At 41.5% G+C, this 25,351-nt stretch overlaps 1 protein-coding gene across 1 annotated transcript in view; it reads left to right on the top strand.

Moving 5' to 3' along the window:
- Positions 1-11,972: 11,972 nt before the first annotated feature.
- The window catches only part of LOC139690476 (homeotic protein ultrabithorax-like), a 318,127-nt gene continuing 304,748 nt past the window's right edge, over positions 11,973-25,351 (top strand). The window contains exon 1 of the mRNA XM_071587933.1: positions 11,973-12,708. Within this exon, the coding sequence (XP_071444034.1) occupies positions 11,973-12,708 (736 nt within the window). The remainder of the gene's footprint in view (positions 12,709-25,351) is intronic.

The following is a 25,351-nucleotide window of genomic DNA, read 5'->3' as shown; positions in this document are numbered from 1 at the left end:
TAAAAAATAGTTATTTCGTACATTACAAAAAAAGTATATTTTTAAAACAGTTAGTCAAATTCAGTGACTCCTTCGATGTAGAATAATAAACTTCGATGAATCTATAGCTATATAAAATCATAGTATCTTTCATTCTGGTTTTTTTTATTTCAATAAGTCAAATTATTACTTTTTAGTTACATTTCTCATGCTCAGAATGAGTGAGCATGGTCTCATTGAATTTAAATGTAAATTGCCATTGACTTGGATTAAATGGTGTTCAAAAATAAAATAAGTTAAATCACTGTTATTTATTTATTAAAAAGATAAAAAGTGCGCAACAAAATAGGATTTATTTCGGCTTGAGACATTTCACGTGAACATTGATTTGCTGCTATCAAAACACTCACTTCAGTGAACTATTACATATAACATCTTATTTTACAGATTTATTTAAAGTGTGTCGAAGATTTTTAGCCCTAATTTTCCTGCCAGCTCCCTTTGTTTTTATCACAGTTGTCATTTATAACCAACTTTGAATATTCGTGCCTCTGCATGCTCGACTCTCCGAACGCTAGTAGTTGAGGCGTTGAGCGCGAGATGGCAACCTGAGCATCTCCGTCCGCCGACTCAGTTAATAGTATCGGCCGCGCATAACGAGAGTGGCGGTAGTAGTAGCATCGCTTTAAATAGGCGGCGTTATGGATATGCCGGTGAGCTTAACTGTCCCTTTGAGCTCCTTTTCGCGGCAATAGTATTAGTACAATTGGAAATACTCTCTTTAAAGCATTCGTTGGCCTTTGAGAATGCAATTTCTTCCCACGAATTAATGTGCTTTTTTAGGATATTTTTCTCTTTCCTTCGTAATTTCACGGTAATAATATTCATCATTTCATATCCTAGCTTATCATTTTGATAAGATATTTTTAAAAATGAGAGTTAATGAGAGAGCGTAGTGACATAAATTTTCTTACATCAACGGTAGATGGTTTTAAAACTTAACATCATCTGTGATGAAATATGGAAAGTGTTAAAACATTCCTTACAAATGAGGAGTAGGCTATTATTAGTACAATTTCTGATGTTCTTCATTGAGCCGTGTTAAATCTTTTCAAACAAATTTGAAGAAAAAATTTAACAATGCTCAGTTGGTTTACTCTATAAGGTTAATACTATACCTTAGTATACTACAGGTATATCTTATACTTACCCTATTTTATATTTCAACAATTTTCCATTTTTATAAAAAGCTATTTAAAAAAGAACTAATGTCAATGTTGAATTTATTTGTAAATTTGGGTTTCGAAAGATTTACGCAAAACGTTGTATCATTTGTATATTATTTTATTTTAAGAGAAATGTTTCTATATTGGTATTTAGCTATGGAAAGTATTTCCAACGAAAGTGATAAAATAGCTTTTCTATTTTACGAAAAAAATTAAGGAAAAAATGCTACTGAATACCAATTGGAAAAAACATTAATACTTGAGATCTCTCGCTATTCCTAATTTTAGAACAATTTTTAATGAACGCGATCTGACTCTCTTAAATAGAAACGGGTGAATATTTTTATGATTCACAAACATTAGTCAAAATACTATATATTTGTTAAAATCATTAAGTTTTCCATAAAACGGAAGATAACTAAGTAATTTTAGATTAATAATGCTATCTCAGAGAAACAAGTAAATATTTATCAATAGTGGGATAAAGGGAGACCATCATTATTATTTAAATAATTTTTATGTCTTCCAAGACAATATTCACCCTTTTAGAGGTTGCAATTCTGCAGAATTTTCAAAGCTGAAATTTACAAAGTGGCGTCGACTGATCTCGACCAGATAATATTCTCAAAAAACGTCTTGAAAACAGATTTCGCGCTCGTACGCGCACGTCGCGAAGGCGCTACCCTACTGTCCAGCCAATCGCGTGACATGTAGAGTGCAGCAGCTATTTAACCTCCCGCGAATAGTCTGACGCCTCGCGTCATGCTCCTCGGCGCGATGCCTTTTTAGGTCGCCAGTGCCCACTCCCCTCCAACCCACTCCCCATACCACTGGACGAAGCAGGAGGAAGGGTTTGGTGGGGAGCAGAGAGGGAAGTGGAGGAGGAGATAAATCCCTCAGCAGAGATCCTGCTCATTCTCCTCCTTATTTTTTTCCCGCATTCATTTATCCCATCTCGCCCGCCCCGTGGGCACCGTCCCACCCACCCACCCATTCGCGGTCCGAGCCGCAAGATGCCTCCTCTCTCATTGTATGCAAAGCGCGCAAGCACTCTATTCACACTCTCTCCCTCCTCACGCCCTCCGATCTCGAAAAACCATTTACATCAACCAACTTCACTCTCGCCTCCAACCCTCCATCCCGCCTCGGGTTGCCACCCTCTGTCCCGCCTCCGATCCCTCCGCCCGGCCCCCACGTCCGACCCGATGCCACAGCATCCCATCCCGGCGGGGCAGGGAGAAAGGAGCAAGGAGTTGCGAGGAGAAAGATGGGCAAGGGGTAAGGTAATCTGCGGTCCCAAGGGATGCCTTTGTTTCTCCCCAAACTACGTTTGGAAATATTTTTCTCGCCTCCATATCAACGATGGATCTCTTGCGAGGGACAGAAGTCCATGATAGAGGGTGCCATTCTTGACCTAGCATGCTCGACTTCACCGTGAAGGGCAGAAGGTACGCGTTCGGCGACAAAGCACACGCATGCATACAAATTGCGTAGTGAGTGGGTGTATCTAACCAAATTCCTTACACTCGCTGAAAGAGTATTCGTGATTTCATGCCAGCATTGGCTAAACACTTAGGACTAGTGAATGCATTCTTTCGCTAATACTTCATATTTAGGAGCGTAGTTAGAAGCTTAGAATATTCGTTGAGTAAGAAGGTGATCAACTTAATCAGGGATAGAAACCGCAATACATTTATTAATATGTATTATGGAGAACTTATGCTTAAAAGATTCATAATGCTCAGACTTGAAGCTTGATATCATCATGCTGCCATAAAGTAATGCCATGCAGGTATTATTATTAAAAAGTGTCCCATCTTTTACTCCTTTACTTTATACCCAATATATCCCAAAAGTAAACACATAATGCATAACACGCATAAATCAAAGAGGCCAACGGTAAAATCATGTTTATAACACCATTTATATTGGTGTATAGTGTATGTTTATGACACTGTGCTGCATTATGAGTTTCATGCCCTATGATTTATAAATTATACTTATGATAATAACAACGCTTCCTTTCTGTTTAAAATGGTTATGTCTTTAAATTCTATCCAGCTAAAATTTGACACAATATAAATTGACGGCCCAAAACCCTAAACTCTAGGGCTTCCTTTTAAAGCGCGTTCTTGAATTAACCTGATAGAGATTTTCGCCATTGGAAAATCATAGGAGTACCTGTAATTTTCTCTTATTAAATGGCCAAAATTAACTCCTGAGGTAGGTATCAAGCACGGTCAATTCTATTGATCATGAACAGAATTATCCATTATCGCCTAGAACTTTGAAAGTACATTTCGAATCGAGTAGGGGGTGATAAAGTAGAGAGAACTATGAATTGGGCTATTTTATATTGGCAAATGCGATCAAAGACGGTAGCGACCACAAATCGCGGGTGCGGGGGGGGGAGGTGGGGTTGGACGCGACCGATTAGAGAAGAAGAGAAACGGGCTTTGACATCGGGATGAGTCAGGTTTAAAGGGAAAAAAAGGGAAGAAAACCATTATCTCATCTGCCCCATCTTCCTCCTACCCCGCCCATTCCTTGATCCGAGAAGAATGTCTTATGGGGATCCTCGAAAAGTGGTCCGAAAAACCTTCTCACGGAATTTATACCCGACCCCACGATTTATAACGCCACGTTGTTGTTGGCGGTCTCCTTTCCCTCACTATTCCTATTCCCGCCAACCTGCACCCGATCCAATCCCCCCCCCCCGCCCTTCACATGCACACCCCGACAAACACACCCTTTCCTCCCGCTCTCAAGCGAGGGGAGGTGAGCGCACTCGTAACGCACGCACACACGTACTCAGACACTCTAAGCAGCACCCCCACTCGTCCCCACCCCCCCACTCCTGCCAATCCTGGTCCACCCCGCAGTTATCTCTTCAATTTTTCGTGTGCGTGAATCGCTCCTGGAAAAACTATAGAATTTTTGAAGCCCTTCAAAAGGAGGAAAAAATAGGTGGGTGCGCGCTCTCAACCTTTTTGCTCCCGTAAATTCGAATTCCCCCTTAATAATGTTAGCGGTGTGACTTTACGGCCCAACTGTGAGTGCCACGGGAGGATGGCGTCCACTTGGTTGACGGGGAAATTGGTAGGTGGCGTGCGAAAGATTGAAATCTCTCCATTTGAGGAAGGCCTCCTCCCTTTTAACGGCGGCCGCCCTCCTCTCATCCCTTTTGCCGGCGAGGTACTCTCTTTTTTTTGCGTCTGGCCTAATAACTAAGGGAATGACATTCTTTTTTATGTAATCCGAATTATTTAACCACCCGGTAAAGTATGGGCCCGCTGCGGTGCCACCGGAGAGTACTAACTACTCACTTTAAAGTTGACGTAACGAACCCAGCCCTTTCTTGTTGAGTTCATCACCTTGCTTTGGATTCAGGGGGAATTGAATTGATGACGAAATCATTATATATTTCCCATATGATCGTTTAAAATCCAAGCAATTGGTGCCTCTTCGGTATGATGATTTATGAAGGATATTTTATTCTGTTTAAGCGTGCTTTCTTCATTCCTCAGGGACTTAATGAGAAACGTGTAAGAATATCTGCGAATTTCGATGCTTGGTATGTTCGCAGTGTTATGCAATGTATGCATGTGTTATTAATATTAAAATTAAGACAATGATTAAATGAAAATAGATTTTTTCCCTTCTATGGTGTTTTATCAAATATTTAAATATTCTGGCTCAGCTTTGACTGAATCACTCTTGGATTGCTTATCTTAACTTCGGGGAAACATTAATTTTAACCCCAAAAATTAATGTGTACTATGATATTTTTCTTTATATTCACAGGACCCATCATGCTGCTGGCTTGAAAATGACATTTATTTCAACTCCATGGTTTTATGTGCCTTCAGGATTAAAGTATTGTGTGATTAAAATGGTGATTTGTGCAGTGGTGCTCCGGTGGTTTTTTGATCATGATAGTCCGCGTTAAGTGAGTCGTGTGGTTTTCCTTCCAAAGATGATTTCTAAAGTCCTTTTTATCAGGTTTTAAAGTGAATTACTGATTGCGAAGAATATTTTGTGAGCGTGATGACCGTCAAAGTATTTTTAAACAAGTGATAACAAATGGATACCAGGAAGCCCTCATCTGCTGCGTAAGGACCCCATCAAGCAGGTTTACGAGATAGCGTATGGAGATATCAACGATGGAAGACAAGCATCAGGCCAGAAAGGTAAGTGCATATTATCAATGATTTGATTAGATTGCTGATGAATGTATGTGTAGGTACCCTTTAGGCTTGCATGCATGAAATTTGATCTGATTTTGTATGTGATATGTTCGTATTTACTAAGTATATGTACCACTCGATAGAACCATTTGACTCTGAGGCCTAATTACCTGAAAAGTGAACACAGTCTGTTATGGACTGACTTCTTCGCTATGCTATCAGAGATCTGATTTTAAAATAATTAAATGAGTTACAAATTTCGACATTTCGGAACAATTTGTAATTTCCTCAGCCAGCCTCTGCCTTCGAAAACAGCATTATCGGTATCATACCCCGACAGGAGTCATCTTATACCCATTCTGTATTTAGGACTTGCAATATTTTTCTAAAAATTAGTACGGCAAACTACTTATCTATCCATTAGAAATTAGTATTATTGCAGTGTACTCAATCTTAATAATTATTATGACTGAGATAATGGTGAAACACTGAGTTTCAAAATTACACCGATTAGCTTTATCCGTCCATTTATACTTTAAATTGTCATATTTTCAAACGAAAAAATGATACACTGAATTAGTGGTCAATGTTTACGTTAATAATATATCTTAGGAAGTGACTGTTTTTTTATTCACCATTTTCCTACGTGTACTCACATGTTCATTATTTTTAACTCGATCACAAACGAAAAAAAAACACGTAAATGCTTTATCTCTGGGTAAGACTATAAAAAAACAAAAGGTAACTTTATCATTTCATGCAATTTCGGGATACCTTAGAAGCCAGATTCATAAAAATATATTCGAGACTCAAAGAAGATAAGATTTAACCGAGCAGTGAAACAACTGTCAAAACGTACGAGAGAAGGGCAAGGTATCTAGATTTAGAATCATTTCCCGCAATATTTACTCAACAGGAAGAAACAAAGAGTTTCATACATATTTTTACTGCGAATAATTTTAAATTCTAACCTTACAGGTAAAAATTGTGACGATCAAAGAAATCGGGACTTCAATCGGTCCCACGATAAAATTGGGTAATGGGAAACGAACCCCAGTCTCCTCACCCTCCGTTTCCGGCTACACGCGGATGCCACCTCACTTCAGGCGACTCGCCGTCGCTGGTCGCTGAACGAGCTGGGAGCCGCGGGGGAGGGGCTGAGAGTTTCTCAGAGGCGAAGGAGCAGGAGGGAGCAGAGGCGTGGGTTGAGAGAAACCCTATAACGAGGGGTCGCAATGTGTACAAGCATCTTCATGGGCACGTCCGATAAAACTGCCGTAAAGTCAGCAGAGATTGTCGTCCCGGGGCGTCCACGCGCCGAGACGGCACCGTCGTCGGCACATGCAGCCGTAATATGGAGCGTTATCGTCCTCCACCCAACCCTTCATCCCAAACTACCTACTCACTCTCCTCTCCCTTTTCCTTTACGCCAAGGAAACTCTGCGTCTTCCTACTTTCCTTCTCACTTTCCCAATTCTCACCCCTTCCCTCAGCTATCCTCTCGAACACTCCCGCCTCAATAATTTTCTCACTCCATCGACGCAAACGTAGGTACTTTGGCAAATGAAGCGTTTACCATAACTCCTTGGAAATCTGTTCTCCATATTGCCATCCAGAAGTTTAATGAAGACGTTTTCTCCATATGCTCCTCGTGCAATCTTGAGAAGGAAAATATAGACTCCGTTGACAGTGCGTGAATAATTCAAGTATTGGCAATTCTCCTTATACTGAAAAAGGGTAGAGAATGCGTTAAGTAAAGTGCTCTAACTTGGTTCCTTGTTCAGCCGGCACTCTGACGAGTGCAAACATGCAATAAATCTATTGAAGTACACGAAAACCTGTGTCATAATTTCGGAAACAAGCATCAGGCTTTCTCAGAATCGAACCATAACAGCATTCATGAATTTTTCTGCATCTTAGCAGCTACTGCTCCCTGTTAGAGATACTATTAAGCGTTGCATTTGTGCAATCCAAAATACTGATATTTTGTGCTTAATGATCACGTTCCAAAATGCATGTCAAGCTATCTGCTTCATTTACCCTTAATAGTGGAAACTATATTGAAAACACAAACTCCATGAAACCATGTGTGCATTTAAACTAAAACTTACCGCTTATGATAGTTTTCAAGTTCTGAATGCAATTTTCGAATTACTAAACGTGTTTACCTATCTTCAAAAAGAAATGTTCCTATGAGATAGTAGAGCAATTATTTTCCAACTTCCAGAGTAAATATTATGAAACCCGTGGAAAGACAGGAGATAAGGAATGTGAAAAGCGGAAGTCGGTTGAATGGAGGGGGCCAAGATGGGGGAGGAATGGATGACGAGAGAGAGAGTTGGTAGGGCAGGAGATGCGACTCCGCACTTAAGAGAACTTGGCTTTTAAGAGTGTGTAAAACCTTAAGCAGAACGGCCTCTTTTATTGCCAGTCACCTTGTCAGGATGACGTTTAGTGAGTATGCGTGTTTAAGGAGTTGAGGAGGCACTCTGCAAAGGTAGCGAAGTGAAGAATTCGGGGGGAGGTGCTCTTCAAATATCATGTTTACCATCACCTAAGTGGAAAGAGCGAATGAGGATGGTCTTGTTTATATCACTTGTTCTCCTCCACCTAGAAGGCATATTAGCATAAAAACACCCAAATTTCTCGTACCAAGCCACTGACACAACCCTTCCGGCAAACCCCTTCTCGAAGATACTACGAGGATTTTATAGCCCATCTTCGGTCCCTTTCCCGTTCGGCGACCGTCATACCCAAGTTGTACACCTCGGAGAGACGTTTATGATTCCTTGAGAACACGCCCCCGTTCCTTTGTCCCACCGGTCCTCAGTCCCACAAGAAAAAGGAAACAGTGGTGCCTGCCGCCCCCGACTTTGACCACCAACGTACCCCCTAGCCAAGCACAACACTTCCTTCCCCTTCTCGTGCCCTTACCGATTTTCTCCGCCTAGGTAGCCTTAGCGCCCCCCGGCCGCCACGGGTCTTTATCTCCCGAGCCAGGGCCCTCATCGACTGCGGCCGCTGTTTGCGGAGGCGGGGAGCCAAGTCAGTAAAAGTGTCTGCTCAGTGAGAACAAGAGTCAAGTGCGTGAGGTCGGGGTGATCGAGTGGTGCCGCCTCTTTGAATGCGGGAAGCAAATGGGGTATTATGGTGGAATGAGTGTAAACGGCTGGGATAAAGGGCATTTGAATAGCTTAACATGAGGGATCAGTGAGAGTGAAACCAGTTTGATTTATGGGCCTGAAAAGGCCCAACTCATTCTCAAAACAATCACCTCGGCTCTTATACTTCCAAAAAGACGCTACAACAACCCCTTCACTTACTTTCAATTGTTTAATATTATAAAATAGTATATTTTTTATTCTGTTGCAGAAAAAACGCCATTTAAATTAGGTTAGGAGGAAATAATGATTAAGTTATACTGTAATTTCCATCAAATTCTCAATTGAGTTTTACCATACGTATTACTGTTGGGTTACTTTCGAAATTTATGTCCGTTCCAATCAAAGTAATCAATATCAGAACACTTGGTACAGTAGAGTCCAGCATAAAGTGCACTGTGAGATAAAACATAGTCATTTGTAAAAGTAATCAAACGAAAATAATTGGCAAAAGTTTATGATACACCATAAGAAACAGAAATTGTTTATTTCTCAGGTTGGTTTCAATTTATTTCGAAGAAGTAAATCAGGAATATCCATGGTAGTTGACCTTTGGTGCAAAGTACTTACTTCTCTACTCACCCATTTTCATGCTTAACTGCCAATGCTGGATTAGGTCTCTTTGGTCTCATTAAGGATGGCAAATACGTCGACAAATAGCAAATAAAAGTCGACCACACACTTTGAGTTTGGCACGATAAAGGACGTTAAGTCTTGCGAATGACTTGTTTGACATCCGTATATTTTCTATTTTGCGCGCAAGAATGTGTGGTAGCGTTGAATTTGTATTACATTCTGTGGACGTATTGTGTATATTTTTATGAAGAAACTCTGACCTACTTGTGTACCTATTCGAATTCCTTTAATCTTATCAAAAATAATATTTTCACTGTTTCCTTCATTTTTGCCTTTGCAATCTAATATTTATCTTTTAGGAGAAAAAAACAATGCATTACTCTTTCTTATGATTTTGTCCTTAAGGATATTTTTTTCAATTAAGATAGATTTTGGAGGATGATGTGAGGCCACACGAAATATTTGAAGAATTATTATGTCATATTGTAATTTGTTATCTTTCTGGATTGATTGTTTACGTGAGAAGGAAACAAGCGGGGGCTCTTTGCATTAACAATTTAAATGACTATGGTTTTATACTCACATATTTAATTATGGGATATTTTTCAAGCTTAAAATATTTCCGTTTAATTATTCGAAATAGCTCTACTTAATACACACGGTGAATCATAAACGAGATATTAATTGGCTCATTATAGCAATTTGTTGCAGCGACATTTTAGAATCTCTTTAAAAATAGGAAGAATTTAGGAAAGTGGAGAAAAGAGTCCCCCATCCAGCATTCAAAACGTATTCAAACGATAACGTCGCAGCGGAGTGCAAGGGAAATCGAATGCAAAACAGATTCATGCGCCCACCACTCTTGGAAAGAGAAAAAAAGAAGAGGAAGGGAACTTGTTTAATTCCCAAGTGCCTGGCGCGGGGCACGCACAATCGTGTGCGACCCACGGTGCTGCCCAATAATCACGGAGAAATATGAAGGGGAAAGAGGATACACTCACTCCGCCCAAGGGGCAAACAACACCTCCGCTCTTCCCACCCCACTCGCCACTTCTATTAAAACGGCCCTTTTGCTAGTTAGTGAATGCCTTTCGAGCGCGCGTGTGTTCTTGTGTGTGTGCGCGCGCGAGGGAGAAGAGCAGCTAGAGTATTAAAAGGCACCGTCAACCTTCCCCTCGGCGACAAACCTACTCGAACGCACACACGACCACTCACGCACACGAAAACATCCGCGCACACCATCTCTTCCCCTCCCTCTAATATGACGGGGACATGCCTTCTTCCTTCCTTCCTTCTTCTCCTGCGTGATAACCGCCACGCTCTCGTATTAATTCCAATTCCCCCCACTAGGCAGCGCTGAATGCAGCGTTTCGGCGATGCTCGCGTCTCGGGCAGGCAAAGGAAAAGGGGGCGGGGCGGGGGCTTTTGCCCGCTCGGTGTGGATGGAAAGGGGGAGAAAGGGGGGGAGGGAGTATGAGGGGGTTAAGGGGGTGTGGAGGGCGACTGGAGAGGGGGGCAGAGGGGTTTGGAGGGAGGGAGAGTGATGGGGGCGGTACGGGACAGGAGGTGGGGGCGTCGGTACGGGGGAGGGAGCGGAGCACGGGAGGAACTGGGGTTGGGGGTTGTGCTGGCGAGGAACCGGGCGGAGGGCAGGGGGGCGGTGAAGGAGGGAGGGATGGGGTGCCCCTGGATGGATGTTCTTGGTGTGGCTTTGGAGGAGGGGAGGTCCTGGTAGGGGGGCGAGGAGGCGGAGGGAGAGGAAGAGGGATAGGAGATCCAAGAGTAAGAGAGAGAGAGAGGGAAAGAGAGAGAGAGTGAGAGGGGCTCACTAACACACACGCAAACACATACACACACTCTCAAACACATCGGCCGTCCTCTCTCCCCTTCTCGCCCAGTCGAGCGGCGGACTTTGGCGGTCGCGGCCAGCACTTCCAAACGCGGAAGAGAAGAGGCAACACGTACAGTGGTGGTGGAGATATAGAGAGGGAGAGAGGAGTGGAGATAGGAAGGGAGATCGACGAGGAGCCGGAGGTGTTTAACCAAGAGGGTCCCTTTCCACACAGAGGGCCGCACTAAATTTTCAGTCCCGTAACCCCGGGGACACTCCACTTGTCATTATTACATCGGTGGGTGTGAGAGTGAGTGTTTTTGCTCTGGTTTCGTACCGAAGGCGTGACAACCCTCTGAAAAGTTGGTCAGTGCAATGGCGTGACCAATTGCCAAATCTGCGTTTGAAGATAGTCCCCCAATGTCACCGCTGGCACGACCCGACCCGACCCCGGTCGCCTCTGGCTGTTGACCCATTCGCATTGCCCGCCGTTCCGTTGTCCAGTTGGCAAATGCCCCGACTCTTGACTATTAGTTCGCCGCCGACCCTGATGTAACATTTTTTTTGGTGATTGTCGTTGAAGAATCGTGACATTGCCGTCTGTTTCCTATGAAACAATACAAATAAGTGAAGTTGGTGTTTTGCCTGAAAACAGAAGATTTAGTTCGCTTCAGGGATTTCCACGTGTTCGTTTTTTTTAACGCGGCGTTTGACCGCCGTGACAGTTGTGTTTATAGACAGTAATTACCACACAGTGTCTCGTTGCTTAAGTGCACTGAAAAGAAGATCCACAGGACAAATTAGGAGGGATTTTTCCTCCCCGCACTACAAGTGCGGGACAGATAAACCCCTATACCCTCTCGCTCAACACCCCCAAGAGAACAAAAAGACTTAGCGTTGTCCTTCTGCAGAGAACAACACAAAAGTCTCCACGACGGTGCAAACCCCTCAAAGCTCTCCTGCAGGGCACCCACTTAACTAGTCCAATCCAGTCAACCTGTTCGCCACCACCATGAATTCGTACTTCGAGCAGAGCGGCTTCTACGGCAGTCAGCCCGGCACGGGAGAGCAACCCTACCGCTTCCCGCTCGGCTTGGGCGTTGGGATGTCGCCCTACGCACACCAGCACCAACCGCGCCCGCCGCAGGACTCTCCGTACGACGCCGCATCCCCAGTCACCGCCGCATCCGCGTCTTCGGCGGCCGCGGCCGCCGCGGCTGCCGCCGCCTGCAAACTCTACTCCTCGCCGGTGTCCGACGCTCAGGCCGCAGCGGCGGCGGCGGCCGCCGCAGCCGCGGCCTACAAGGCAGATTGCTCGGCCGTCGTGGCTAAAGCGGAGCAGCAGCACCAGCAGCAGCAGCAACCACAGCCTCACCAACAACCACAGCACCACCCGCACCACCACCATCACCACCACCAGAATGGCTACGCGGCGGCGGCGGCCGCGAAGGACGTGGTGGTCGGGGGCGGAGGGGGCGGGGGCGCGTGGCAGGGCGGAGGCGGTGGGGTACCAGTGCGCCCCGCGGCCTGCACGCCCGACGCGGCGGCCGCCGCAGCCGCCGTTGCGGCCACCGCCGTCTCCCGCTACGGCGCCGTCTCAGACCCCGGTTCGAGTCCAGCGCGCAGTCTCGGCGGCTCTTGGAACTCGTGTTCGTTGAACAGCGGCGGCGGGGGCGGGGGAGGCCAGGGCCCGACGCAACTCCAGCAGCCCTCGAACCACACCTTCTACCCCTGGATGGCGATTGCAGGTCAGTCACCTTCAGGGACGGACTCGAAAACCCGGTCGATTCCAGCCCGAGGGGCAATCGGAGGCCACGCACACGTGGCCCACTCCGGCCCCCTAAATTAGATAATCAATCGTCTTGCAGTGGCATAAGCAGGCAAAGCAGGAATAGGGAATTCATGACGTCGACCACGCCCCCTTCTCCCAGCCTGAGGTAGCCAACTACCCATTCGGCCGAAGGCGTGCGGCGAGCCCACCTCCCCGAGCAAAGCGCTCGGCTGTCCTAGGACCGCATTGGCAAACACGCGAGCACGTGTAGAACATGACTCGATTCACCGAAGAGGTCATAACTCAAAATAAGCTGTGGGGTACGATGTTCAGGATTTCCCTAAATGCAATTCACTTCATTCATTCCCTTCAAACCGGGTCCAACCATCAACCCTGGAGCATAGGGGCTCAGAACCAGTTCCTTAATTTATGAGACTTGTCGTTCTTTGTACCGCCGTAAGTAATTATCACTTTTTAAGAACTATATACCTTCGAAATATAATTTTATTTATCTATTTCGGTGAACGGCAATTAAATGTGTATTGATTAATGCATTCATTCACATTTTGATTCCTTCGAATTCACATAACTTTATTAAAACGCTATAAAATGCTGTCCTCTTAGGCAGCTAAAATGTCGTGGAACTAATTCCCGCTATGGATATTTTTCAAACATTTGCCATCTGTATGCAATGTCAGCGCAGAAATATTTCCTTTGCTAAAAAAGAAATGTTTGTATTTATTCCAGGGAAAGTCTCAGAATATGGGCGTACATGGGTGCGTTTTCTTTGGTACAATACCCATGCTTTTATTCGGTATATTTTGCAGAGGTACGATAGTATTGTTTTGGCTAAAAATATCTATAATCAATGAGTTTGTTTATGAAATGAATAAATGAAAATATTGACCTCTCTTTTACGACGACGACTCTTGGTGAAAAATACTTGCCGGTGATTTCCAGGCTTCAAATCAAATCCATTTCTTATACACCTTTTCCAATCGGTTTTCAAAAACCTTACAAATAGTGGGCCATTTGTGAGATTTTTCTGGGGAATTCCGAAGTCAAACAGCTACTGAGGAGAGATGGTGGGGATGGGATGTGAAAAGAGGACACGCTGTCTGTTTTAATCTCTACGCTCAGGAAGAGCACGTGGTTTCTGCGAATCGCGCGGCTTTATCCCCATCTGACGGAAAATTTGCGCATCACTCGCTTATATCTCTCACGGGATTGATGAAACAATCTTTTTTCCACTAGGAGTGCCGTTAAAATTGCAAATTTTGGTACTTATGTATGAGAGAATAATCTTTCTCAAGTTAGTGGATATTTAGTCGTAGAGCCCCATTTTAGTCTGCAATAGAGCGTTCCCATTTCGAAAAAATAAATGGAAATACGATTTTGAATATATAAATGGGAAGAAATAAATGTAAATCTTATTAAATGCGGGCTAATAATTAGTTAAAATTAATACCATTAAAAATTTTTCCCTACGGTCATATTCAATCGAATTGACGAGACATTTTATATCCGTAACTAAGGTTCATACTTGTAAATAAATATTTTGTTATTATTATGATTGAAAATATAAACGAGTACTTCATTAGGCAGTAAAATAAGTCCAATTAAAATTAATGTTTTGATAGCAAATAAATTAGAGTTTTTTTCCAATGACTACGCTGAAATTTAGAGTTTTAAAACATGATTTAATTTTAAAAAATAGGCTCACAAGACGGATTCATATGGAACAGATATAACCAGGAATATGCATGAAAATGTTTGACCAAATTAACAGGTACCAATTGAAACAATAAATGCTAATATATATATATATATATAACTGTGTGTTTAAGGGAAAATTTACAAAGTCATTGCTTTGTGAAAATTATGAAAATGTAGCCACATTATAAACCTACCAATCTACTACCATTTTAAAGAAGCAATTTAACATTTAGAACATGCCTAAATACCTTTTATTGACAATAAGTCTCTGGTTTTAGTTACATTGAATACATTTCTAAATGCTTTTTAATGTGGGTCGTTGATGTGAAATTTTAATTTTTCGGTGTCAAAAGATTTTGGGACCCTTTTTTCTCGTTTTTGCATCGTGATATTGACTACGTTGGTAAATAAGCTTTGTGATGAGGTAGAACGAATAAAATATTTTTCGTCACTATTTATAAATCATAATTAGAAGTTAAAAATGCCAATTTTTTTGCAAAATTACCACTGATCATTTGTCTTATTCCTATAACAGTGAAGCAAATTATAGTCCAACTAAGTGTTCTCCTCTTTCGATAAACGTACAAGTTTTCTATTCATGAATAGAAGCCATTATAACTGCACAACTGTCTCAGCCTGTAGGAATACAAGTCTAAAAAAAACATGTGTCATTAAGTGCAATTGATTCTCATAAATTCTTTTATTCTCACAAATTCAATTCTTACATGTTTATGAGGCATCATCTTGTTATTGTAAACGAATACTAAATATGTTGAAAAAAGGCGCTATAAATAAGCGATATTAACTCCCTTTTATATTAGGATATTTTTTCTGTGTTGTGTTTACTTCAAATACGGAAGAAAATGTCAAATGATAAATATATTTCAAGGAAAAGATTGCTACGCATGCCGTGATATGAAATTTTAACACTTATCCAAGGGCAAAAAATATTATTCAGTCCTTCCACAAGTTATTTTCCCAACAGAAATACCATATTCTGTATCCACCTTTCAAATGGTATTGCAAAATATATTGTGTGGAATTCTTTCTTGTGAATAAAATCAGGTTGAAGTATCAATACTGGAACAATTCCGCATAATAAATATATTAGAACTATGTATAAATATCGCATCGTGAAGGTCAAATTATATAAATTACAGTGATGGAACTTTATGTCACGAGTAAAATGTCTATTCTTGAATCCACTATGCTTCAATTTCTAGCGGTAGAAACAACGTATTCGGTGATAAAGCTAATTATGATATATTAAGAAGGTATGAAATAACTGTTTCCAGATGATAAGTTACGCAAGAAAAATTAAATTTCGGGGTTAATGCTCCATTACTTTCAAATGATAAAGGACGAACACTGAAATTAATTTTTTTTTAATATTTATTAATTCCTGCTCACAAATGCGTTAACTTGTAATTATAACTATTGGTAAATGCCTTTATATGTATACACACACACATAAATGAATAAATATATATATATATATATAGATATATATATAGATATATATATATATATATATATATATATATATATATATATATATATATATATATATGTATATATATATATACACACATATAATTCTTTGTGCTAAATGTGGACAGTTAATTTTCCGCGTGTCGTTTAGCTTTGAAGCAAATTCTTTGTTTTCATTTCTGGCTTTTCACGCTTGATTTATGTTTTCCTGTTTCGTGTTTCGGGTCCCTCCTTTAGCGCGAGAGAGATCCGACTAGAGATGTCATGCAACGCTTAAAGGAATGGTCTCAGCTACAGTTTTGAGATGCTATCCTTGGAAATTAAAATTGAACAATGGTTTTTTTCTAGAGAAATTGTTGTGGGAACCTTCTTGGTCATCGTTGAATCAGTTGTAAAAATCATCTAATATTGACGCATTGGACGAAAGACGCTTATTCAACCTTTGTGAATTTCATGGTGATGATCATTTTCCTGCAATTTTAAGCTTTTTTTTGTATTACATCTTAAAATATGATATTCTTTCACTTTTACCCTCTGATTCTTAACAGTAGAAAATAAACTCTTGCTTACTTACTCTCTCCAAACGAGCCTTTGTACCAAGATTTAGGTTCGCGAAGTTAATTGAGTAAAAAATAAAAAGTTAAGGCCTCCAGCTGTGAAGATAAAAAGGATTAAACAGGGCTCCTTAGAACTCTTACGCTTGCGCGACACCATTGGCTATTGATGGTGTAAGATAAGGAATGTTTTAATGGAGTATACCGTCCCCTTAATGAATTCGACGTCTTAATATTGGAAGTGGAGGAGGGGTTGATGGAGGGCTTTGAGTAAAGGATCGTGAGAGGGTGAAGAAAAAAGAGGAAAAGGGGAAAAAACCGGTAAGGAGGATCCCTTTGGAAGGAAAGAAGTCGCCAATTAGTGATCCCTCTCATTTCACTAAAATTACTTTCATTTCCGTATCTTCTCCCAAACTTACAATTTTGAACTTCCTGGTAAATTTTACTTCCTCCCTCTTCTAACGTATATCGAGGGATCTATTTTTTTCTAATTGCGCAAAGGTGCGGTATTGCAGTATTGTGCCAAACATTTGAATTAGGTGTCATATGTGTGGATTTATTTCTGCTTTACCGCACGTTAACTTGCCGCGAAACTCCGAATTAATGAATAATATTTCGCAAGTATTTACAAAATCTGAGTAGGTGTCATCAAATTATCATTAATTTGTCGGTAAAAGCTTGGTGATATATTTTGGAAACAACTGAGGGAATATTGGCCGAAGATGTTTCCCTATATGCTTTTAGTCAGGGAAATATAATTGATATTTTATTGACGCCCTGTACGAGAACTACATTTTCCCTTTTTAATTAAATGCTTATTTTTCTACTCCCTGTTATCTTTTAACTCTAATTTTGGAATTAGACTTTGTTCCCCTCAGGTGTGGATTTCTACTGCATATTTTGTCTAACTAATGTAACTGTTGCTTATTTGAAAAAAGTACTTTCTGTGACACGTCAAATTCCCGGTATAAAAATGATGTGTCACAAAAAATATAAATTCAATCAATTTTCGTTCTTTTCAAAGTATTTTATTGCTAAAGTATCCTACACAGTTTTATTTTTCCTTATTTTGTTCTTAAGTTGTACATTTTGTTCTTAAATTGTACATTTTGTTCTTAAATTGTACATTGTACTGAAATAGCCGTTTTTACTGGCTAAAAACTATAATAACGCTCTCGGATCCCAAAATGTTCTCATATATGTGTTTTAGTTTTTCGTAAATAAAAAAGTGTGTGTGCATGCCACGTAGATGAGCCACATACTGTAAATCGAGTTTATACGGCAGATAGAGTAAATACCGCAAATGCAGTATGAACTGCAAACGGACTATATACTGCAGATGGATTATGTACCGGAAATGGAGCATATAATCAATGCATACGATGTTATATTATTGATTTTCATTATAATTAGGTACAAATTTTAGCAGCAAGCAGAAATTTGTTACTATCCGCATTTGATATTAATACGATATCAAATTGAATTCTCCTGAATAACCAAAGAAAAAACGTTGAAAGATCCGTATAAATGCGCCATGAAAAATTTTAAAATCAATTCATAATAAATTGAATTGTACCCTTATTTATACTAAGTATGAAATTGGCAAAGCTACGTCAGGATTGGGCTACATCATATTTTATATTTACCCTTCGCAGCACTCTAAGTAGTTAACAATTACGGCTGCTATCTAAATAACTGGCATTGTTTCCTTATATCATGATCTAATATGAAAGATATATTGCTGCGTCTTATACCCAAATAAATTTTATATGTATTTACATTAAGAAGTTCAATTTAAGATTTGAAAAGTTAATTAATTAAGGAAGGTGTTTCCTTGTTCTAGGAGTTCGACGGATCTAGCCAGTATATGCTCATGTTAGCCCTCTAATCGCCCTGTAAATGGTTTACCTTCGTCAGCCTTCCTTTCACAGTTTGAAATCGCACATAAAATGGTCCTTTTCGATCCGGGAGATAGGCTTTGTTTTCGGTAGCGGCAGAAGATTTAGGTAAATGGATAATGGGTGAGAATCTGTCGGAGTGGCGGTGGGGTCTCGAGGGAAAGGGAAGTTCGTAGCTGTTGGGATGTGGTTGGCGGAAAGGAGACCCGGCAGGTGTAGATTAGATCGTGCCTGGGTGACCCACGGGGAAGATGAGGTTGGGTAAAATATTGGATTAAATAAATGTATGAATTTATACCGATACATAACATCCTTTTCACTTTTGAAGGCAAACAATTAACTTATTCGCGGCTCAACTCTCCATCTAGAGTTAAACATCCATTACGTAAACTCCAGTAGCAGCCATTGGCTGACGAGGAATTACCATTTTGTATAATAAATTTGCGATCATGCAAATCGTGACTAGATTATCCGATTTTCTAAAGGGCAAGGAATAATAAACTTATATGGCTCCGAAATTAAATGGAGCTCCTTGGTCGTGCGCTCGTGTTTTGTGTAATTTATTTCTTTTGGAATTCTGAATTTAACAGTATTATAAATTTATGATTAAAATGCAGATTAATGTTTTTAAGAAGTATGAAAAAACACCAAAAATTCAGACTTTCTATTAATTGAGAATGTTTCAGGTATAGTTTCGAGATCAAGTTCATCATAGATACGAAATCTCTTCTACTGCAAGGCGTTTGGTAACTTTTTTCTAAAGTATCATTTATGCCGCTTGCCTTACTTCAAGTACTTTATTTCACAAAAAATATTTTCTAGTACCTATTTCTTAATATTTTGGCCAATTTTATATTGAACTTACTGCTAAAGCCAAAGGGTGAATAATCCCTTATTTTTTTGCCGAAGTCATTATTATGGGAACTGTCCAAACCGTCGTATAATGCCCAATATCGCATAACATCTTTCCATGAAACGCATAACATATTTCCATGAAAACTACTCCTTGATTAAAAACCCATTCCTTGGTAACGCGATATCTTGGCCAGGTATAAACGCATTTAGCAATTTCATTTTGGTGAGTCAATAGAAGGTGCGAGAAATGCGAATCTTTCTCTCCAGAGTAATGTGATCCGGCCGCCCCTCTCATTTCCCAACTCCGTATCAATCCTTCAAGAATTTCTTCCAAAACGCCGTCGCGCACTCATTAAGGCATACGATCTCATACACACTCACACGTGCGTGCCTTGGATAGACCGGGAGAGTTAGCCTAGCGGGGGGCCGAGGGGCAAGGGGATGGACCGAAGGTGGGCGAGAGAGAGAAGATTCGAAGGAAGGGCGGGGGGAGAAGGCGGGTGTGCCGGGGCGGGCGGCGTGTTAGTCGGTTGTTAGCATTCCGACGACACGGTGCGGTTGCAACTGCGGCCACGCGCTACTCGTGTGTGCACTTGTGTGCGCGGAGGAGTGTGTTTGAGGAGGCGTGAGGGAGAAGGGGTGCGTACGGTAACGGTTACGTTTGTGCTCCGGCATTATAATGACTCCGTCCCCCACGGCCTCGGCACCATAACCCTTTCCCCTTTAGATCCCACTCGCCCACCCCCACGTATTTCGTCTGCACCCCTTCTGCGACTGCTACTGGGCGGTAGGGCAGATAGAACCCGAGGAGGTGACGAGCGGGGCGGGGGAAGAGGAAGGGGCAGGCAAGGGTGGGGATAATGGGCCAAGGGGTTTGTGTGGGAGCGCGCGGATGTGGCCCTTTTGAGAGTCGCGGGGAGGGAATGGGGTAGAGAGGGTCGTCAGGATTTAAGGAGGTAGGGGTGGAGACGGACGGGGCGAAAACAGGTGCCGGTTGGGAAGCACGGTAACACTTTTCTGTAAGGTCGTAGGGGAACGGAGAGGGCGCGAGGGAGGGAAACTTGAGGAAAGCCGGGCTGCTTAATGCGCTCCCAGCCATCGCCCTTCTGCGCCCGTTCAACTGCCCTCTACGCCGGAGTCCTCAACACCTCCTCGGCGAGCGGCGGTCGCGGGAGACTAGCCCATTTGAAAAAGTGAGCAATTGTGCCGGACTCTTCATGGTTCCTCCCGACGTGGCCGAGAGTATGCGGCTCGAAAAAATTCGTCGCGAATAACTCAGCGGCTAATCGGAGCATACGGTCGCCTTGTTTCACGCGCGCGGCTTGGGCGTAGATAAGGTCAAGGTATTAATGCGCCTCGCTATTCATTATTTTGGGAACTACCGGGGAAGTATGCAAATAGAGGCGGGAGAGAAGTGCGAGAGGGATGAGGGATGTGCGAGAGACGAGTGAGCGATCTCTCTCTCCCTTTGCCCCCATCCCCTCTGCCCCTCCTGCCGCCCCACCCTCTCACGTAGCAGGCACCCTCTCACCTGCGCCTCTTTTGCCCTCCTCCACCTCACACTCTTACCCCAAACCCTCACACACCCTCTCGACCCCTCCAACCCCACCCTGGGCGCCGCCAACTCCCCCACTTGCCGCCATCCTCCCTCCCCCCTCAGATAATGCGTTGAGTTGTTTTGTTTGTCCGTTTGTGCGCGTGTGCGAACGCTCTCATCGTGCGTACGCCCCACCGCTGAATGTCATCTTACTCGACGATCTCTCCTCCCCTCACTCTTATTCCCTTTCCGCGCGCGGACGAAACTTTTTTTCTCATTCCCGGAGTCGGTCGTGGTCCCCCGCGTTTGTTTCTCTCTTTTATTTGCCGACGAGAGTGGAGTGCGTGGACGGTTGAGGTTAATGATTACCGCGAGGGAGACGGGTTAAAAGTGGCGTAGAAAATTTAAAAAGAGCATAAAAATTTGGCTGACTGTCTGGTCCCGTCCATGGTGATGGACAAGCATATGTTCTCCTGCGTGTCCAGAATGCCTACTTCGTGTTCGGGCGTTCTTACGCAAAATATGCAAGAAGTGTAAAGACGGTGACGTATTCTTAATCATCAACATAGTCACCTTGATGGTCTGGCAATACCTTGTGATCCCAAAGGGATATCTGAAGAGTAATGGTGAAGTACTCTCCAATGTTAAATCTGCCAAGAAAATTTTTTGGTTACATAGTGAACACACAAATTTCTTGTAGTTGGGTTTTTTCCGGGAATTAAAATGTTTCTGCCATAGGTAATTGTTTGGACGGACTGAAGAAATTGAAGTTTGAAAATTAGATCTGCGGCGACGCAAAAATTGTTATTTGTTGGATAACTTTTTCACATATATAATCACAATCGTTTTTATTACTCTACATAAGTTGGATGGATCTCTTCAAATATTTCTTTTCCAGTTAAAATACCGTAGCATTTTTAACTAAAGGATTAACATTGTTTGTTATTTTATGCATTATTTTTCTATCTCATTAAAAATAGCTGGCTGGCTGTCTAGTATGATGGTGGGTGAATGTATATTTCCGTATTGGATTTATATTAGGTGATAGTTGTCTCAGAGTTGATTATGTAGTATACTGGGGTACATGAAAAAAAAAATTGGAATTTGGGATCATACAAGGCAGGTGTTGTCTCATTAATAATTATATATTGCTTTCTACCTGCAATTAATTTACAGATGTATTTTGCGATGGCTGCCATCTGAGTACAAAGTTAACGACTACGTCAAACCTGCATCGATATGTCATTCGTTCGATCTTCTATTGCCTCAATTTACATATATTAATATTTGTGTTCGAATGGAATTATTCAGCTACCGGTTTTGGTTTTCTGGGTGGGGGAATCTTAAATTTATGCTTGACGGGAAATCATCCATCTCACCAAGGAGTGTAAAAAAATAATAAAAACGAATCTTTTTAAGCGACCCGAAAAGAAAACTTTATCTTTGCTTCTGGAGGCATCATTTAATAAGCGCAAACTCCCAGGGAGAGGTCGAGCCCTTTTGTCCTACTGCCACCCAACCCCTCTTCCTCCACCTCCTGGCAGCCCTCCCTCCACTGCCCCACCCTCTCTCCACGTGCCCCTCCCAACTCCCCCTGTTCCACCTCCAACCTGGACCCCTCTTCTCCCCAGAACACCCCAAAAATCCTCCCTCCTCACCCTTCTCTTCCATAATTCCCTGCCCACTCCCCCACCCCAATCTCACCAACCCATTTCCTCTTCCTCCTGTCCCCTTCCCTTTCTGCTTTCTCCCTCATTTTCTCCCTCTCTCTTTCTCTCTCTCCCTCTCCATTTACCCCTTCCTACGAATGAGCGATGACGTATGAGAGGAGTATTGATCTGCTGGTAAAATAAGACCCCTTTAACCCACCCTGCCCTCACCCCTTTCTCCTCCCACGGGGACATCCCCTCCCCGCCCGCCCGCGCGCGCCCTTCCCACCACTTTGGCGGCTACCCCACCACCCAACGCGGTGGCACCCAAAGGCCCTCCCAAAAACCCCTGTGGAAGCCACCCGCACAGAAGGAGCGAGGGAGAGGGACTCTGGGCGAACCCGAGACGGCACTTGCAGGGGGGCGGTTGTGGGGGGTTTTTACAAGATGTTAAGCCAATTCTTTTGCCAATGCACAGATTACTGGTCATTTGAGTTAACCAGGGTAATTTTATCATCACCCTGTCTGGGTGGACTGATTATGAGTACGATGGAAACTTGCCCTCGGACGCACCGAGATGGATAGCCTTTTGCAGGACTAACGTTCAACGAATGGAAAACGTGGATCATCAATTATTATTTCACTTTTTCAACCATGAATAAATTAAACGGATCGAGACCATTACTCTTGCTAAAAAATAACCGTAATCTGCATGATAAATTGAATGACAAGATGGCATTTCAACAAGAAGAGCAGTTAATTTGATTCAATAAGTCATACTTTTGAGCAATAATTTATGCATTTGATCGTAAGCTTAGTACTTAAATTATAAATGAATCCGAAAAGTTAGTATTTTTTAGTACAAATATAGTCCCCATTACCAAATAACCGGATTAAGGATTCCCAGATTTGCGCCTATGAATTAAGCCGAAAGATTTTTTGTCTCAATTTTATTAAAGCCTAATATAACTAGCACTCTGTAGCATTTGCGTAAAATTAAATTTTTAATCGAGAAAAATGGTCAAGTAGTTTGGACCACAGTTAATATTTCATAAAGAATGTGCCAAATCATTATATAAAGCATAGGGCCAAATATTTAGTGCTTGATAAGGTCCTAAGGCGCTCCTGAGTTACAACTTCTTCACCTTCAATACATGGTATTAGACGAGCATTTCTCCATGCGCTTCAGCATTTCTCCCCTCTGCCAATTTCTTACTCCAGTCCATCTCTCTCTCTGGATCTCTCGGCCCCAATGTACCCTTCGCCCTCTTGACGGAGAGTGAAGAGGTGGGATTAGAGGGCGACAGTTTTAGAAGCATCTCCCGCTCGCTCCACCCCCAATGCACACTCTTCGCCTAGTCCACGCCCCACTCCCGTGGTGAGGGATGGCGAGAGAAGGCTCTCCCCTCTATATTTTTACGGTGTTCACAAGTGGCCGAAGAAAAGACGAGTGAAATAAAAGGCCGTATCTCTAACCTCACCCTGTCATTCCATTAGACAAAGTGCATTGCTTTCCCAAACTGCTTGGAGATGGAATAGGATGAATAGGAAATGAAGTTAGGTGTACGTGTAACAAAATCAAAAAAAAATTTGAAATTTGGATTTTTAATCAATCGAAAGGAAGAGTACTGAATAATAAAAAACATGAAAAATTCATCAAAACTTATAAAAACTTTGTTAAATCCAGTACCAAATAGTATTGAAAATTCGCAAATTTCAAGCGATTGTCAAACCTTATTTTTAATGGCCTGTTATTCCGGCTGCTTAAATTTAATGAGCAAATTTTGAGTAAAACTGACAGCGTTAGACTAATGAATTTGAAGAATAATCTTAATAAGGGATTTAAACGAGGTATTTAAAGGTCTAAGAATGCAAGAATTAATGTCAGTATATACTAAACATGGTTTTGTTCCCATCACAGTGATTTCATATGTATTATTATAAAAATAAATAAAAAATAAAAAAGAAAAATAGTTGGCAAACAAAAGAAAACGTTTATGTAATATCTATAATTTAATTTGATATTCAGATCAATATCAGACGTTCAGTATAAAATAGTGATTAGCAATACGAAAATACGACTCGAAAATTTCGTGGAAGATAATTTTTAAACCAAGACTCGGAAACAACTTTATATTAAATTAGTTTGTAATTTTCCACATTCCTTATGGACATCAAATTATTCCACGAATTGAAGTCTGAAAGTGTAAAGTATATTTCAGAAATAACTTTAGATATGAATATAACAACGCCTAAATCATAGCATAAGGGTATCATATATATGCAGATCATTTCATTGCACAATAGATTATTCATCAGTAAGATTAAAATGCAGCAAATTTTTGTTATCTTTTACATTACCTTTAATAGATATTACTTCAGAGCTATTGCTATTAAATGGCCTATTTTACAAGGTCTTTACAGGGTTTGAAATGCTATCATATATTTGTAATGCATAAGAAACTTTTAAATGACAAAGTACAAGGGGATAAATTGTATAACACTATTTTCACACAAGAGTCAAACCAAATTTATATCAAAAAGTTACTTTCTAAGTGCAGGATATAAGTATGCATACATATATACCTCGGTAAAAGTACGTTTAAATGTGTATAATTCAGAAAAAAATATGGGACAGAATAATCACTTAAAAAAACCGTATGAAAATATTTTCATTTAATTAGCGTACTAGATGATAAAACTTTCCTGCCGAAGTACTCTTCTTAATTTCCACAATTTCAAATTTAGATAAACTAGGTAAATATACCCGGTATTAAAATGATCCTTCCATTATTCTTTACAAAATTCACTTTTATTTAAAGGAAAGGAATTGGAATTAAATGTTAATTAAAATGATTAATTCATAACTAATTGGTACGCTAAAACAAACATGGTGCATCTGCACCCTCCAAGGACATGA

This window comes from Hetaerina americana, unplaced genomic scaffold (genome assembly GCF_022747635.1).
Source record: "Hetaerina americana unplaced genomic scaffold, ioHetAmer1.1.p SCAF_3, whole genome shotgun sequence".
In the NCBI taxonomy this organism is placed as follows: Eukaryota; Metazoa; Arthropoda; class Insecta; order Odonata; family Calopterygidae; genus Hetaerina; species Hetaerina americana.
Note: the sequence above shows the minus strand (reverse complement) of the source record. Positions and strands in the feature narration are given on the sequence as shown.